This window comes from Apodemus sylvaticus, chromosome 20 (genome assembly GCF_947179515.1).
Source record: "Apodemus sylvaticus chromosome 20, mApoSyl1.1, whole genome shotgun sequence".
Taxonomy (NCBI): Eukaryota; Metazoa; Chordata; class Mammalia; order Rodentia; family Muridae; genus Apodemus; species Apodemus sylvaticus.
Window position 1 is genome coordinate 45,423,936 of NC_067491.1, and position 17,146 is coordinate 45,441,081.

Consider the following 17,146-nt stretch of genomic DNA (forward strand, 5'->3'; position numbering starts at 1 on the left):
AAATGGAAAGGGGGACATATCAACAGACACCTCGAAAATTCAAAGAACCATTAGGTCATACTTTAAAAACCTATACTCCACAAAATTGGAAATCTAAAAGAAATGAATAATTTTCTCAGCAGATACCACCTAATAAAGTTAAGTCAAGATCAGATGAACAATATAAAAGGATCTATAACCTCTAAGGAAATAGAAGCCGCCATTAAAGTCACCCAAATAAACACACAAACAAAAAGCCCAGGGCCAGATATTTTTATCACAGTTTAGCCACAGGGTTCTAGTAGACCTTCAAAGTAGTGCTAACACCAATACTCCTCAAATTACTTCACAAAATAGAAACAGAAGGAACATTGCCAAATTCATTTTATAAGACTACAGTCACCCTGATACCCAAACCACAAAAAGACCCAACCTAGAAAGAATTTCAGACTAATTTCACTTATGAACAATGATACAAAAATATAAATAAAATACTCAAAAACTGAGTCCAAGAATACATCAAAAACATCATCCACCATAATTAAGTAGGCTTCATCCCAAAGATGCAGGGATGGTTCAACACGAAAAATCAGTTAATATAATCCACCATATAAACAAACTAAAAGGAAAAGAACATGTGATCACCAAATTAGATACTGAAAAAGCCTTTGACAAAATCCAACACCCCTTCACAATAAAAGTCTTGGAGAGATCAGGGCTACAAGGGACATTCCTAAACATAATAAAGCCACTTTACAGGAAGCTATAGCCATGCTCAAATTAAATGGAGAGAAACCCAAAGCGATTCCATGAAATTCAGAAATAAGACAAGGTTGTCCACTCTCCTGGTATTATTCAATATAGAACTTAATTTTCTATCAGGAGCAATAAAACAACTGGAGGAGATCATGGAAATACAGGTTGGAAAGGAATTGCTATCCACAGATGATATGATAGTATACATAAGCAACCCCAATAAGTCTACCAGGGAACTCAGAGGAATCTGAGAGTCGGGGAATACTGGGAGACATTTGGGGAGCAATATGGAAACCTAGTGCAGTAGAAACTCCCTAGAATCTTCAAGAGTGACTCTAGTGAAGACTACTAGTATTGGAAAATACAGAGCCTAAACTGGTCCTCTTCTATCACCAGACAAGGCTCCCAGCAGTGGAACTGTAACACCAACCCAGCCACAAAACCTTCAACCTACAATCATTCCCACCTCCAAGATGTTCTGGGGTAATGGTAGCCTACAACTTGTGGGAGTGGCCAACCAATGACTAGTCCAACATGAGGCCCATGCCTCAAGAGGGAGTCCACACCTGACACTGTCTGGATGGCGAAGAACCAGAAACTGAACAGCCCAGAGGCTCGGGATAGAACTAAACATGCCTAGGGAAAAAAAAATCAATGAAATAATTACTTACTAAAGATAGTCTGATATACTCATAGATCGGTTCCTCGCTTAATTGTCATCATCCAGTAACTGATGGGAGCTGATGCAGAGACCCAGCCAAACAATTGGCAGAGCCAGGGGGTTGTTTCAGAAGATGGCAGGGGAGGGAAGTTACAGGAGCCAGAGGAGTCAAGGGCACCACGAAAACACAGACCGGAGAATCAAGTAAGCATGGCTCATACAGGATCACAGGCATCAAAGGGACAATCACGCACCCTGCATGGCTCTGAACTAGATCCTCTGCATCTATGTTATGGTCCTGTGATGGTGTTCTTGTGAGAATCTAACCATGGGGCTGTCTCTGACTCATTTGTCTCCTACTGGGTTGCCTTGTCCAGCCTTGATATGAGGATTTGTGTCTAGTCTTATTGAAACTTTTTTTATGTCATGTTTGATTGATACCCTGAGAGGCCTGCTCTGTTCTGAAGGAAAACAGAGGAGTGGATCGGGGGTGGGGCGAGGGGCCTGGGAAGAGTGGGGAAAGAGGAAACTGTAGTCAGGATGCAATGTATGAGAGAAGAATAGGAAAAGAGAAAAATTATGATTATGAAGACTAAGTAGTCACACTGGAAACACATCATAAACTGTTGAATGAGAAATCCAGAATCCAAAATTGGATGGTTTATCAGATAAATACATAGCACATGCTAGAGGGAAAATTCTTAGCAAAAAGATTGTGAGTAACTTCTAATTTGTACTCAAAATTTTCAGTCAATGTTACTATCATAAGTGGATAACTGATGCATTTCATAAGAAAATCAAAAAGAGAACACACATCCATGGCCTTCAAGATAAGTTCAAACTCCTTACGGAAACACCAGAAATCCCTCGTTTCTAGACTTACTTCTTGTCCATTAAACTAGACTGTTATAACATTCCTGAACCACATTCTACATTTCCACCCACTGTTACTGGATACATTACTCCTTCTGCCTAAAATACCCTTCTAATCTAGTCAGTCCAGTACATTTCTATTCACCCTACAAGACTGAAGTAGCACCTCCTGTCTCAGATTCCCTACATACCCTTCCTATGCAGAATTAAAAATGTTTTAAATTTTATCTTTCTTTGTTCCAGTGTTCAGGTGGTACTGTGTGGTACTTGCACAGTAGCTTATACCTCAGTGTATTCCAACTCTTTATAAAACTATTCCATCTGCTAGCACCTGGACTTGGAAGAGATTACCCACTTCAAATCCACGAAACCCCTTATCAATGACCATTGAAATTAGTTGTCTGTTCTATAATTCCCTGAGTTGGTCAATCAGATAGTATGTGTTTGGTTGAATAGAATACTTCTGGTCTATACACATCCTAATATATAGTAGCCAGAAACATGTTTTTAAGTTCTAAGCAACAGTTTAACTGTCATTTGTAAGGTTTTACATTTTTCCTCTGATAGCGTCTATCATGGTTTGAATGCACTTGACCCAAGGAGTAGCACTCTTTGGAGGTGTGGCCTTTTGGGGGTATGTGTGGCCTTGTTGGAGTAGGTGTGTCTCTGTGGGCATGGGCTTTAAGACCCTACTCCTAGCTGCCTAGAAGTCAGTCTTCTGCTAGCAGCCTTCAGATGAAGATGTAGAACTCTCAGCTCTGCCTGTACCATGCCTGCTTGATGCTGCCATGCTCCTGTCTTGATGATAACGGACCGAACCTCTGAATCTATAAGCCAGACCCAATTAAATGTTGTCCTTATTGGAGTTGCCTTGATCATGGTGTCTGTTCACAGCAGTAAAACCTTAACTAAGACAGCATCCTCAATATCTTCCAGTGTTCAGAATGACAGACCACCCCCAACAAGAAACAATGCAGAACTCCGCTGAGTTTACCAAAACGAAGACCATCCCTACATAATCCTCACTGCTCCCCCAAATACATAGCTCCTCACACACAGATCTCCATACTAGCATCCATACGAAACAGACAATCGTATACGTAAATATAGCTGGTTTCAGTGTTTTTGAAACACTAGATATTATATTTAATATATCTCTGTACAACATAGGTATTTCAAATGTTGATTAGTGAGAAGAGGGACAAAGCAAGAACCCTAAGTGTCTAAAAATAACTTAGTAAGACAAAGAGGATGGAGGGGCACAGAGGTAAACAAGGAAGAGGGGGACGGGAGCTAGCAATGCCCAAAAAAGCTAACTGGAATTCCAGGCAAAAACATCAAATGAACACTAGTGTTTATACAATCCTGTACAATAATGTTTATGGAGTCACGTGGACACTGGCATCAACTCGCAACATGAGAGATTCTCGAGTAAAAATAAGTCTACCTAAAACGTTTTGATTCGAATCTCAAACCACACTAGATATTAGAACTGCTACCTGATTCTACTGCATGGTCTTGCCACCTGTAACTATGTGACAAATACGTACAGCTAGCGAACAGCTTCTGGAAGCAGACAGCAATAGACTAGATGTTTATATCTGAATATTAATGCAATCAAAGTTTCAGGAGTGTATGTAGCTCTGTGGTAGAGTGCATGTCTAGCAGACCCTGTATCTGAGCCCCAATACCACCCCCCATACACACACACACACTCACACACACATGCACACACACAGTTCTAGGGATTAACTAATCTTTTTAAGAACCTCTCCATCACCCGCCATGTCTCCAATGAATCTCTGGAGAGATTTCCTCTTCTGCCTTGTAAGAATAATGACTTCTTTATTTAACTCCTCTTATGAACCAAGCAAAGCCCTATCCCCCTCACTCTGCCACAATGCTGCGCACAGCACAGCGATGCTATTTCTGCCTAAGGTTTTGTTGTCACTTCCAATGAAAATAATAAAAGAGGTTTTCTTCCTAAAAGCTTTCCCAATCAATCTCGATTCGGTATCACTTAACTGTCAGCTCCCCAGCGCAGTTTAGGGTGAAGGCAAAGAGAAGAGCATGGGGCACCGGCTCACTCACAAGTCAGAGGGGATGATAACCCTGAGAGGTACGGGACAGCAAGCTGCAGAAAGAACACCCCAGACTTCTCTAACTTTGGGGGCAGGGAGGTGGGGTAGGGCTTCAAGACAGGGTTGCTGGCCGTCCTGGAACTTATGCTATAGACCAGACTGGCTTTGAACTCACAGAGAACTGCCTGCCTCTGCCTCCCCATGCTGGGATTAAAGGCATGCACCACCACTGCCTGGCTAGACTGCTAATTTAAAGGTCCCGTACTTGTTTTTAATCTACTTCCCACAACAGAACAGGAGCCTGAAAGAGAAATCTTGGACCGCTTGCTCTCCTTGGCTTTGTTCAGCTTGCTTTCTTACACAACCCAGATCCACCTGCCCAGGGGTGGCACCACCCACAAAGTGTTAGTGCCGGGCCCTTCCACACACTCCAGAGTCAAATGTGCCCGCAGACATGCCCATAGGCAATTCTAATTTACCTTCTGCCTCCCTTTAGGGAAGGGACAGTTGGAACAAAACAAACAAACAAACAAAAAACACTACAGCTGAAGTGAATCTGCAATAATTAGAAAAGTGTAGAAGCCATTCTGTCTTCTCGAGGACATTTGATTAAGGAAACATATAGAAAAACGTGACCAGAGAAAAAGGAATGTATAGCAAGCCGGATCTGAGGCTGCCTGTTTATGCCTAAAGCCATCAACCACTTGATGGACTTGAGCTGTTCCTTTAGATCAAACAGTAACCAGTACAAGCAGACTGTCTCTGGCCCTGTGAGCAGAAGTAATTACCCGTTTTAAAGATAGAGCTACTCTCTCACAGACTCCAAATGCCTATGGCAAGACTAAATCAGTGCTCCATTTTAGAGCTAGATGCTAGAAGACACTAACACTTCATAAGAAAGCAGTACTCATAAAAAACAGGTTCGGAAACTAACACTCTTCTCACACTGTAGTAGAACAAATGGGGGGGGGGGACAAAAAGTATCCTTTAAACAAACTTCTTTTTTATTCTACCTCAAAGAATCTGTTTCAAAGTTTCACTTAACTTCCCAAAAAAGAAAATGTAAAATGACTTGTTATCCTACTGAAGGAAAACAGGAAGAAGACTTGACTCTAGGAAGAGTTCCTAGAAATGAATTACACAGGAGAGTCAATCGGTCTCGCGTGGCACTGTGCCTCTGCCTGCCAGTGGTCCTTGCCTGGCCTGTTCGGTACACACGTAAGGAAGAACACCAACACCGTGCAGGCAAGCCTGCTTTTTCAAACGCAAGCTATTCTTTCATACCCACCTATGAGAAATCAAAATAGCACATTTTAGCTAACTAAACAATTCTGCAATGTGCTTAAACTGGAAACCAAATTCACTCAAATGTAATAAATATTTTCGCAGGTCTATACATTGAAATTACATCTTTTCTACCCCTTCATTTACATTATGGTCTGCTTTAATGCCTAAAATGTGTGGGCTTTTAGAAAGACGTTTCCCAAATTACCTCATAGGCAAAGCAAAATTTCAGAATACCAGTGAACTAATCAAATTGTTTACTGTCACCTAAGAAGAAGCATTGCTCAGGTCTCTATGTCAGGGCAGAGTCGCTCCCCCTGCTCCCAGGCTGGGCAAAAAAAAACAAAAACAAAAACAAAAAACAAAAAAACACTAAGGTACACACACTAGGAACTGTGCAATGCAAAAACCAGCCAGAGCCAGCAGATACAGATAAATGGCAGAACACCCATCTGGCATGTAGGACACCCTGGTTTTAATCCCTGGCATCACAAGAAGAAAGAACAGAAAGACAATACGACTAGCAGGCACTAGGTTAGCTGTGCTAGCTTGCTCCCGCCACAGCATCCCATCATTTTAAAGAGGAAGCTAAAATCCCTGCTTCATAGAGAAGGGGGTCAATGGCAAAGCTTCCCCCCCCTCCTATACCCATCATGCAGCTGGCACCACTCCCCGCGCACAATGGGTGCAATCACCACCTCCAACATCACATCATTACTATCCAAAATAGACAGCCCACTTGCAACGCGACTGTTTTATGGATATAACCTCTTCAGGAGTTTAACTGCTCTAGTTGTGATGTACCCCACTTAACAAATGCAGCATCTCTGAACAAAAGCATCTCCTATCAGATCCCCCAATAATCTAGCTGCCCAAATAGTTATGGAAATCACAGAGCTGTTTTCTTTCTCTATTTCTAGTTGCCTCTTATTTCCTTCTACCTATCACCAAAAACTTCATGAGTTGAATCCTAAATTTGAGAAACTGTAAGGTAAGCTGGTTGATATGTCCTTGGTGACCAGAAAACAGTTTCTTCTCACTTATTAATTTACTTTTTCTCATGGGGATCTTAAGAAGTGGATCATGTATGTTCAACAACAAGTTATGATAAGTACTACACAAAGCGCTCAACTCTTTGAAGAACTGGGGGGGGGGGAGTAAGAAAACCCTCTAGAGTATAGTTAAGGATTGTGCTGGTTTGGCAAAGTGGGGATTGTGGGTTCTTCAGGAATCATGACTTCACTCGCGCTGGTTGCTACCTAGTTTTCCAGTACCAGGCATGATTTCCATCTTTTTAAGTGGATCTTAAGTCCAATTAGAGAGCTGTTGGTTACAGCCAAGGTATGCGTGCCACTAGTGCACTCTTGGGGCCAGTGTTGTGGTCCAGAGGTGTCATAGCTCAGGAGAACTGCTGGTTGCTTCTCTCCTTCAGAAGGCTGTGTGGCATCCTCTGGCACTGTGAAAGCTAGTCTGCAGGAAGGAAGCATTCATTTGGGTCAGTTCAAGCTCAGGGCGCTCTGGATCCTGTCCCTCAAGTGCATGGTGTCTCCAGCAGTAGGGACTTACTTTCCACCTCTGATAGGAACGAAAGGCGACAGCCTATATGTTTTGAGAGTTTCTTGGACAACACTAACCAACAACTCAACAGACGGCTTCCCTGGTGTTGGTTTTTTTTTTTTTTTTTTTTAAAGGTGATCTCTTACTCCTGGAGGGAGCATTGTCAGTCCAAATGAGAAAAAAAAAATTTTTGTACGTATATTTATAAACAGACTTACATGTATTAGACAAACTCACCAACATGACTGCAAAAACATGAACTCAACAATAATAGACAAAGTACAAGAGAGAAGGCCTTAACCCTACCCAAAAAAACTACAGTCAACTAAGGAATGCTGAACATGGAAAAAATTGTCTTCTCTAAAGAAGAGCACACTACTGCACAGGTTATGTTTAGGAATGTATATATGCATGCATATGTCAACAATTAATGAAAAGAGGCCATGATGTTGGAAAACATCAAGGAGGGTTTGGGGCAGGGGTGAGATAGGGAGGAAATCAAAAACTGATGTACTTAACATTCTCAAAAAAAAGTTGAAAACCAAATGAGATGGCAACACTTTATTGCTCTACTAAATTATAAATAATTCTTAATTAATGTCAGTGGAAAATTCAAATTATAAACGCACATTACTTTTGCTTAGGATAAAAGGGTGTATCAGAAATGTATTTTAAAGGTTTTGCAGCTGTTTCATGAAGCATGCACATTTTAGAAGATGAAATTTTATGTGCATCAGTGAATAGAAAAAGGGACTCAACCTGAGAACTCTGGTGAGCTCAGACTTCTCTAAAAATGAAAGGAGATGATAAGAGAGGGGGAAAGTTACTTTTCCAGAGAAAAGGCCAAGTCTGAGGAGGAGAGCAGAAAGATTCATGATCATCATCTTGTGACCATAAATCCATAGATGGTTTTAGACCATCCGAGTTCTCGGTTGTTTTTAACAATGACAAGTATTTGATTCTTCCTAATTTCTGTTTTCTTCTATCTTCCCTGTTGAGGATCATTTTCAAGCTAAAGGGATATAATGAAGTTGCAAACAGACACTAGGCTGCTTTTAAAAGGGGCAAGTGTGGGCTATTGATATGATTGAGGCTTGCCACCAAGCCTCAAGATCTGAGTTCAATCCCCCACGCCAGTGGTTCCCAACCTTCCTAATGCTGCAACCCTTAAATACACTGCTACATGTTGGGGTGACTCTCAACCAAAAATTATTGTTGTTGCTACTTACATAACTGTAACTTTGCTATTGTTAGGAATCACAATGCAGATATTTAATATGCAAGATATCTGATGTGTGGCCCCTGTGAAAGGGTCGTTTGACACCACAAAAGGGGGTGAAACCTATAGGTTGAGAACCATTAGACTCACATGGTGGAAAGAAAGATGTAATTCCCTCAAGTTGTCCTCTTATCTCCACATGCACCCCTCCATAAGCATATATGCACAATAAATAAATGTTAAACTTTTTAAAAGAAATAAAGTGTTAGATATCCAGACCCAGAAGATTTAGATTCAAGTGGAAGGAATTTTCATCAAATTAGGAATCAGGAAAGGCTTACTCCCAGGAACAAGCGAACCATGCTGACTTTGTTGAAATTTATAGTCATACAACTAAAAGGATAGCTCAAAAAAAAAATGGCACACAAAGACTCCGGCATGCATTTGGAAAGACAATAAATAGAACACTTCACACTATTCTTGCTGGTGTAATGGACATAAACAGCTCACTGACAGGTCTACTAAATAGCTCCAATACAAGAAGAAATACCAAGTGTAAACTACCACCATAAAGTGCATACACTGAAAACAGGTTCTTTGGGAATATCTTATGGCGTGTTGGTTTCCCATTATAAAGTTATAAAGTTTATCCACAGACCACAGAATGGGAAGTTAACATCAGCACATTAACTGATAAGCAGGCTCTGGAGTCAAAAAAAAAAAAAAAAAAAAAAAAAAAAAAAGACACGCCCGGGTTACAAATTGAGGGTAAAACAAGAGGGACTATAATAAGAATAACTTGACTTTGAGCAACCCTTTCACAAGTACCAGACGTGGGAATTACAGCTTCACAGGTTGTTAAAAGGTCCTTGGGAGTTTTCATTGATAATATGAACCAACCCCAGTTCCGTGGCTCAGAAAAGCTTGGCCATGGTCTTAGAGCAATGACACAGTGGTCATCATTTAATTGCATCCTATTTTAATAGATGTGACATAGTCTCATTACATACTCCAGGTAGGCACAATTTAAAAAATAAATAAAAATAGCCCACAGTCCCATCACTCAAAGATAAATACTGTCTCCATTTTTGTGTTCCTAGCCAGACATACTGATGCACATTGTAAGTCTTTGCGGTTACTTTTCTTATGACAGTATAATCAAGGGGGCTGGAGAAATGGCTCAGCGGTTAAGAGCACTGCCTGCTCCTCCAGAGGTCATGAGTTCAATTCCCAGCAACCATATGGTGGCTCAAAACCATCTATAATGGCATCCGATGCCCTCTGGTGTGTCTGAAGACAACAATAGTGTACTCGCATACATAAAATGAATAAAAAAATAAATCTTTAAAAAAAGTTTTTTAAAAAAAGAAAGTATGATCAAGCTGTGAATATTCTTGTCTTAGTCAGGGTTTGTATTCCTGCACAAACATCATGACCAACAAACAAATTGGGGAGGGAAGGGTTTATTTCGCTTACACTCCCGCACAGCTGTTCATCATCAAAGGAAGTCAGGACTGGAACTCAAGCAGGTCAGGAAGCAGGAGCTGATGCAGAGGCCATGGAGGGATGTTTCTTACTGGCTTGCTTCCCCTGGCTTGCTCAGCCTGCTTTCTTACAGAATCCAAGAGCACCAGCCCAAAGGTGGTACCACCCACAAAGGGGCCCCTCCCCCCTTGATCTTAAAAGAGAAAATGCCCCAGAGCTGAATATCATGGAGGCACTTCTCCAACTGAAGCTCCTTTCTCTGTGATAACTCCAGCCTGTGTCAAGTTGATACACAAAACCAACCAATACAATTGACCCCTTGTCAACTTGACACACACACATATCACTATTAAGCCTCAACCCTTACTTTTTTATTCATCCCCAAGATCTAAATAACTATAAAAATCCCACAGTCTTTACATATTAAAAGTTCAATCCCTTTAAAGTGTCCAATATCTTTTAAAATTCAAAGTCTTTTAAAAATTCTTGACTGTGGACTCCACTAAAATAATTTTTTCATCAAGAGGGAAACATAGCAAGGCACAGTCACAATCAAAAGCAAAACTCAAACGCCAATGGTTCAATGTCTGGAATTCAACTCACAATCTTCTGGGCTCCTCCAAGGGCGTGGGTCACTTCTCCAGCTCTGCCCTTTGTAGCACACACCTTGTCTTCTAGGCTTCAACTGCCTGTACTCCACTGCTGCTGCTGTTCTTGGTGGTCATCTCATGGCACTGGCATCTCCAAAACACTGCTGTCTTCTGCTGTAACTAGGCTTCACCAATAGCCTCTCATAGGCTCTCTTCATGGTGACAAGCCTCAACTCCTATGCATGACCCCTTCAGTCCTGGGCCTTCAATTGCAACTGAGGCTGCACCTTCACTAGTGGCCTTCCACGGCCTCTCACAGTGCCGAGCCTCAGCTGCTTTTCATGACCCCTTCATGCCTTCAAAACCAGTACCATCTGGGTGAGTCTTACACAGTACCAAGTCCAGCCACAGCACAAAATACAACTGTGGCTATCTCTGGAACATACTCTCTGTGCTCTGAGAAAACACTTCCAAGAAGATTTCTTCTCAGTGATGTTGGTCTCTTCTTAATCGCCACTAATTTCTTAGCTCCAGCTAACCAGCATTAATAGTCCCAGTAATGCAAAGGTTTTGCTTTAGTAGTTTTGGTATCTTGTTAATCACAGCTGATTCTTCAGCCCCAGCTAACCAAAACCACAGAATCTTCACAATCAAAACAGCAACAGTCCTGATAAGTCTTAAATTTTCCCTCTGAAATTTCACAAACTAGGTCTCCATTTTCTGCACTGTCTTCCAAACTCCTACAGAACATTCCACAAAGCTCTTAACATCCTAATGGCTCCTCTAACTCAAAGTTCCAAAATCCTTCCACAGTTCTCCCCAAGACATGGTCAGGTTGTCACAAGAATACCACACTATGCTGGTACCAATTTGTCTTAGTCAAGGTTTCTTATTCCTACACAAACATCATGACCAAGAAGCAAATTGGGGAGGAAAGGGTTTGTTCAGGTTACATTCCCACACAGCTGTTCATCATCAAAGGGAGTCAGGACTGGAACTCAAGCAGGTCAGGAAGCAGGAGCTGATACACAGGCCAGGGAGGGATGTTTTTTTACTGGCTTGCTTCCCCTGCTCTCGTATAGAACCCAAGAACACCAGCCCAGAGATGGCACCACCCACAAGGACCCCTCCCCGCTTGATCACTAGTTGAGAAAATGCCCCACAGCTGGATCTCATGGAGGCCCTTCCCCAACTGAAGCTCCTTTCTCTGTGATAACTCCAGCCTGTGTCAAGTTGACACACAAAACCAGCCAGTACAGTTCTTTTATAATGCGCGTTTTATGCATCAGTATATCAAACTCCCTGCCATTCTACACTGACACCAAGTACAGGTTATTAATTTCTTATGATTTTTGCCATATTTCAATGGGGCATTTTGAAATTTGAGAATATTCTGAAATATTTGAGAAAGGTCTGAAAAGGATGGTTTAAAAAAAAAACATGAAAATTTGAGTTTTAACACACAAACCTTATAGTCACAAACAGTTAAAGGCAACAGTAGTTCTTCCATGAAAAAGAGTGGATTTACAAGAAAACACTACAGCTAAATGCATCTCCCTGCAGAACTGTCTTGGCAGATGAATTCAGCAACTTTTGGATTGACCCATACACCCAAGCCAGCTGCTGGGAGTTAAAGTGGATTTCAGGTCAATAAAAAATAGCATGTTTTATGATCACAGATATCAGACAGTAAAATAGAATAAACGTCAGGTAAAGAGCAGCATGCATTTAATCTAGCACAGGGGAGGCTGAGGCAGGAGGATACTGAGTTCAAGACCAGCCTCAGAGAGATAACAAGATCCTGCTATGAAAACAGTTATGTGTGCAATGGATTTAATTATTAAGACTAGGGGCAGGAGAGATGGATCAGCGGTTAAGAGCGCTGACTGCTCTTCCAGGAGTGCTGAGTTCAATTCCCAACAACCACATGGTGGCTCACAACCATCCGTAATGAAATCTGACGCCCTCTTCTGGGGAGTCTGAAGACAGCTACAGTATACTTACATATAATAATAAATCTTTAAAAAAAATTATTGAGACTATTAGTGGTACTTGAGATAACTAACAAGGTTAATAGTGCTTGAGATAATTTGCAGAAGGAATTGCTACACCATGTAAGAACTTGGACTAACAGCTCCTTTCTATCTGAGGATTCTGATTCCAGTGAAAAATTTACTATGGCAATTTCCTCCCAGTTTAGCAAATGAGGCCATCAGAAATCAGGTCTCACCATGTCTCGTGTGCGCTACCGCCACGTGAGGAACCCTAACTCTAAGAATGAACACCTATGTTTTCAATGTTCTTCCTTCGTCTCTTTTCATGCCATTTAATCCTCACAAAAAACATAGGAATAGCTTTCTATTTCCACCTCACAATATTTCACAGTGAGTATGGCTTCTCTTTACATTAAAGGGCATTCTTATGCCCACTAAAAACTGCAATGTCACTCAAGCAAACCTCCTTATGACACAGCCACAACTGGTGTCATGCATCACAAGCAAACAGAAGGTATCTCCTGCGAAACTTGTATCTAATTAGGTCTCCAACAAGCAGTCAGGGAATATATTTTTTTCTTGGCAAAATGATTTTTAGGTGTAATTATTATGTACAGCTTAAAAAAAAACAAAAACAAAAACAAAATTCAGACTGTCCTGTCCGAATTGACCACACACCTTAAATTTTGAAAACAAAATAAATTGTGGACTGTGACTGAAGATTCGGTAAAGCAAATTTTAATCTCTGGGTTTCAAATCCTTGGCATTGCTAATGAAATACCTTGGACACTTTAGTCTTTCATCTCTGAAATGAGTATTGGCCTCTGGACGCAACATGCAAGCAGCTACCCCAGAGTCTGACACCATTGGTATACGACACATAACAAAGCAAGTAGAAGACATGGACTAACCTATACCACAATTCACTCCAGAATATTAAAATATTTCCCGTACCACTCGGTTTGCTGGAGAAGAGCACACCTCCATTATCCTGTAAGTTTCTGAAGGCAATCATTAATCCAATAAGGTGATAACCACGTACCATGTGTCTCCTTAGAAATACTTTATTCGCCAGGCGGAGGTGGTGCATGCCTGTAATCCCAGCACTCTGGGAGGCAGAGGCAGGTGGATTTCTGAGTTTAAGGCCAGCCTGGTCTACAGAGTGAGTTCCAGGACAGCCAGGGCTATATAGAGAAACCCTGTCTCAGAAAAACCAAACCCCCAAAAAAAAAGAAAAAAGAAAGAAATATTTTATTTGGAAGATCTCCTATATTCAATTTCAGCACCTATGTTCTTAAAAGACATGTTATAGTGATCAAGTTAGCGTGAGGTAAGTAAATGAAAATCTGAAAAGTACCGGTGATATTTGTGATTATTTTGTAGCTTGGTTCAAACAGCCCTCATGAATACATCTTGTTTTCCACGTGTGCTCCTGTAGAACTACCAGGGCCACCCAACAAAACCATCAATGAAGAAGACTCAGTCCAGATGAACACTGTGGCTCATTCTTTTGCTGCTTGAGTCTTTACTAAATACTTGGTGTTTTAATCCTAAAGCTTGTCAATTACTTCTGTTTCAAAAATAACACAACCAAGAAAGGCCTATCCAAAAAATACCACTTGTCTCAATTTCTGTCAATAAAATTAACTAAACCTCTCCTTGCTAATGAGTTCTGTTTTCCAATAATTAATAATAATAATAATCTTTAGTCTTCAAGGAACTTTTTTTAGCATACATCCAGAATCATCTTTATAATTAATGCATTGATACTTTTGCAAACACACCTAGTTCACTTATAACTTAAAATTGTAACTAAACTTTTCTATAAAGTATCTACTGGTAAATATCAAAACTGTAGCCTAAAATATGTATATTTACTATATATAATATATGTATATTTAATATACATATCATATAAAATATTTATATTATCTACTCGTTTGAAATGGAAGAGGACGCACAGAATAGTTTTCCAAGTCTAAGATCCACTGGGGGTGGAGCTTCTATCCATAATCACTCTTCTGCAATGAAATATTCCACTAGTGTCACTATCTCCAAGGATATATAATAGTACATGGTTCTTTTAATCTCACTGTTTTTCATGTATGTTCATTTCACTGTACTATAACCTTTTTCTTTCCCCTAGAGCCAGTACTGTAATTAATAGCACCATCTGACCACAACCTAAAAGAATCTGTGTACACACCACAATATTTTCATGCAAAAGTTTGTATCAAACACTTAAGGACATCAGCACAAGAGGTCAGAGGAGCAATTCTCAACTCTAGGGCTTGCAATCTCTTTGAGAAGCAAAGGACCCTTTCACAGGGGTCCCCTAAGACTACCAGAAAACACAGATATTACCCTGCAATGCATAACAGTAGCAAAATGACAGTTATAAAGTAGCAGCAAAAATAATTTTATAGTTGGGGGGGTCACCACAACACAAGGAACTGTATTAAAGGGTCACAGCCTTGGGAAGGTTGTGAACGACTAGTTCGGTGGATAAAGATGTTTGCTTGCTCTCTGAGAACCTGCGTACCACTTCCAGAATCCACATGATACAGGAAGAAAACACTCTCACAAGTTGTCCTCTGCTTTCTGAATGGAGTAGATGGTATGCACGTATGCACGCACGCATGCACACACACACCAAATAAATGTAATTTTTATTTTTTTATAAAAATACTTTTAAGCAAGAAAGTCACTCCAGCTTTTAATTTTTTACATGTACCGTTAAGTTGCCCAAGAGATGTTTTAAGATAGAGATGTATGATGACAAATACACAGGACAAACTGAACAATCACGACTTAAGAACTAAAGAGCTTTCCTTGAATTTCATTTATAGTGAGTGCTCGGCAGGCTTCCTGCCTCCTAAGCGATTTCATTTGTTCAGTTCAACTTTTAATAGCTTCTCAAATACTCAAGTCAACACGGCCCTCTCTAGCTTATGTAGGGTGAATAAAGACCTTGACTTGTTAAAAAAAAAAAAAGGCTCCTTAGAAAGAACCTTTGAGCAATATTCGTCTCACCTGCAACATGTTAACATTAAAAGGCCTCTGCTGTGTTCCACACACACTTTGCCAAGCAGGATGTTTCCCTCAGCTGTGTCTGGGAAACTGAAAGTACTGGCTAAAGCTGTCTAACCTGTCTCATCAAGTTTTACACACTCCTGATTTGACTCCTCAGAAAGCTCACTGGCTTTGTTTTTGTGAACTCATAACCCACAGCGGAAGCCTTCTGCACAAGAAGGTAGCAGCAATCCTGGGAGGCTGTGGCTTTCTCAGGAGAACTGCAAGCATCCACCAGCTTCTCATTTAAATAGCCAAATAGCAGGGGTGGGCTTTCACAGCTGCAAACACAAACAGTAACGGGCATGCCGATTTCCTTCTAGCAACACCAGTACACGTCCAAGTTCTGCACCACAGCTTAGAGAAAAGTAGCTGATTGACGCATTGATGGAAAAGCTATTTTAAAATTACTCAAAGAGTCTAAAGCATCAGTCTGACTGGGAGGCTCTTGCCTCCTCTTCGCACACACGGTCTGTTTTCCTGCCTAATTTAAGAATGAATCGCTGACACCTCCAGGTGCAATACCCTGAGGAACGAACGTACCCATCACAATGCTAACGAGGGGTGTACATACCACCACCACCACCCCGCGCCCGCAGTAGGTGCCAGTTCTTACCTTAGCAGATTAGACAGGGGCAGAGGTCCGGATCCACCGCCCAGGATCCCTCCTTTCCTGCCAGATAGGAGTTTCTCCACCAGAGCCACATTGCCAGTACGAGCAGCTTCCAGCAGCTCCTGGTCCTTCCCCATAGTCTCCCACGGAGTCCGCTACAGAGTCCTTTCCCTGCCCCAGTCCTCCTCCAGGTCCACTCCCCAAATCCAGGGCCCTCCCCGCCCCACCCTAAAACGATGCCCAGGCTTCAGCACGCTGAGGTTCCCTGCAGCCCCGCGCAGGGAGCAGCACGCTGTCCTCCTTCCCTCGGCGCAGCTTCTACAATGGGGAGCAGCCCGTGTTTGGGTAGAGGGGCTGGCCAAGCGGCGACGCGCCCCCACAGCCACTCCCCTGCATTCCCGAGGCCTCCTTCCCGCCGGTGGGGTGCGAGCGGGTGGGGACCGGGCCCGGGCGGAACGGAAGGAGGATGCTGAGCTCTGAGAAGGATGCTGAGCGCAGAGAACGCCAAGCACGGAGCAGGATGCTCCGGCGTTGACCGAGGATGCTGAGCACCTGGGAGGATGCTCCGGCACTGGGGAGCTCAAGGAGCGCTGAGGCTGTTGAGGAGCGAGTCGAGCGCGTCCTTCCGGAGCTAGAGGGTATCGAACCACAGCGGCGGCGGCGGCCGGTGCATACGAGCACCCAGCCTGCACCCGCTTGGGGTCCGCGCCGGGCGGGCTCGGGGCTTACGCGGCGGTGATGGCCTCGGCACCGCGGCTGGGGTGGCTGCGGCCCGCGCTGAGGCTGGGCTGTGCGGGCGAGCCGCGGCGGGTGCGGGCGGAGGGCGGCGGCGGCTCGGAGGCTCGGCGCGCGGGGGGCGTGTGCGCGCGGCAGGTGCGGCCCGAGGCCGGTCGCGGGGCGGGTGGGGGGTGAGGGGGGTGGAGGATGGGGGGAGTGCAGCTCTGTGCCAGTGGGCGGGGCCCTCCTTGCTCCCTCCTCCTAG

At 42.6% G+C, this 17,146-nt stretch overlaps 1 protein-coding gene across 7 annotated transcripts in view; it reads right to left on the bottom strand.

The window, feature by feature from the left end:
- The window catches only part of Anks1b (ankyrin repeat and sterile alpha motif domain containing 1B), a 1,102,934-nt gene extending 1,086,633 nt beyond the window's left edge, over positions 1 to 16,301 (bottom strand). For all 7 annotated transcript variants that reach the window (XM_052165654.1, XM_052165651.1, XM_052165653.1 and 4 more), the window contains exon 1: positions 16,168 to 16,301. In XM_052165654.1, coding sequence (XP_052021614.1) covers positions 16,168 to 16,301 — 134 coding nt within the window. The remainder of the gene's footprint in view (positions 1 to 16,167) is intronic.
- Positions 16,302 to 17,146: the final 845 nt, after the last annotated feature.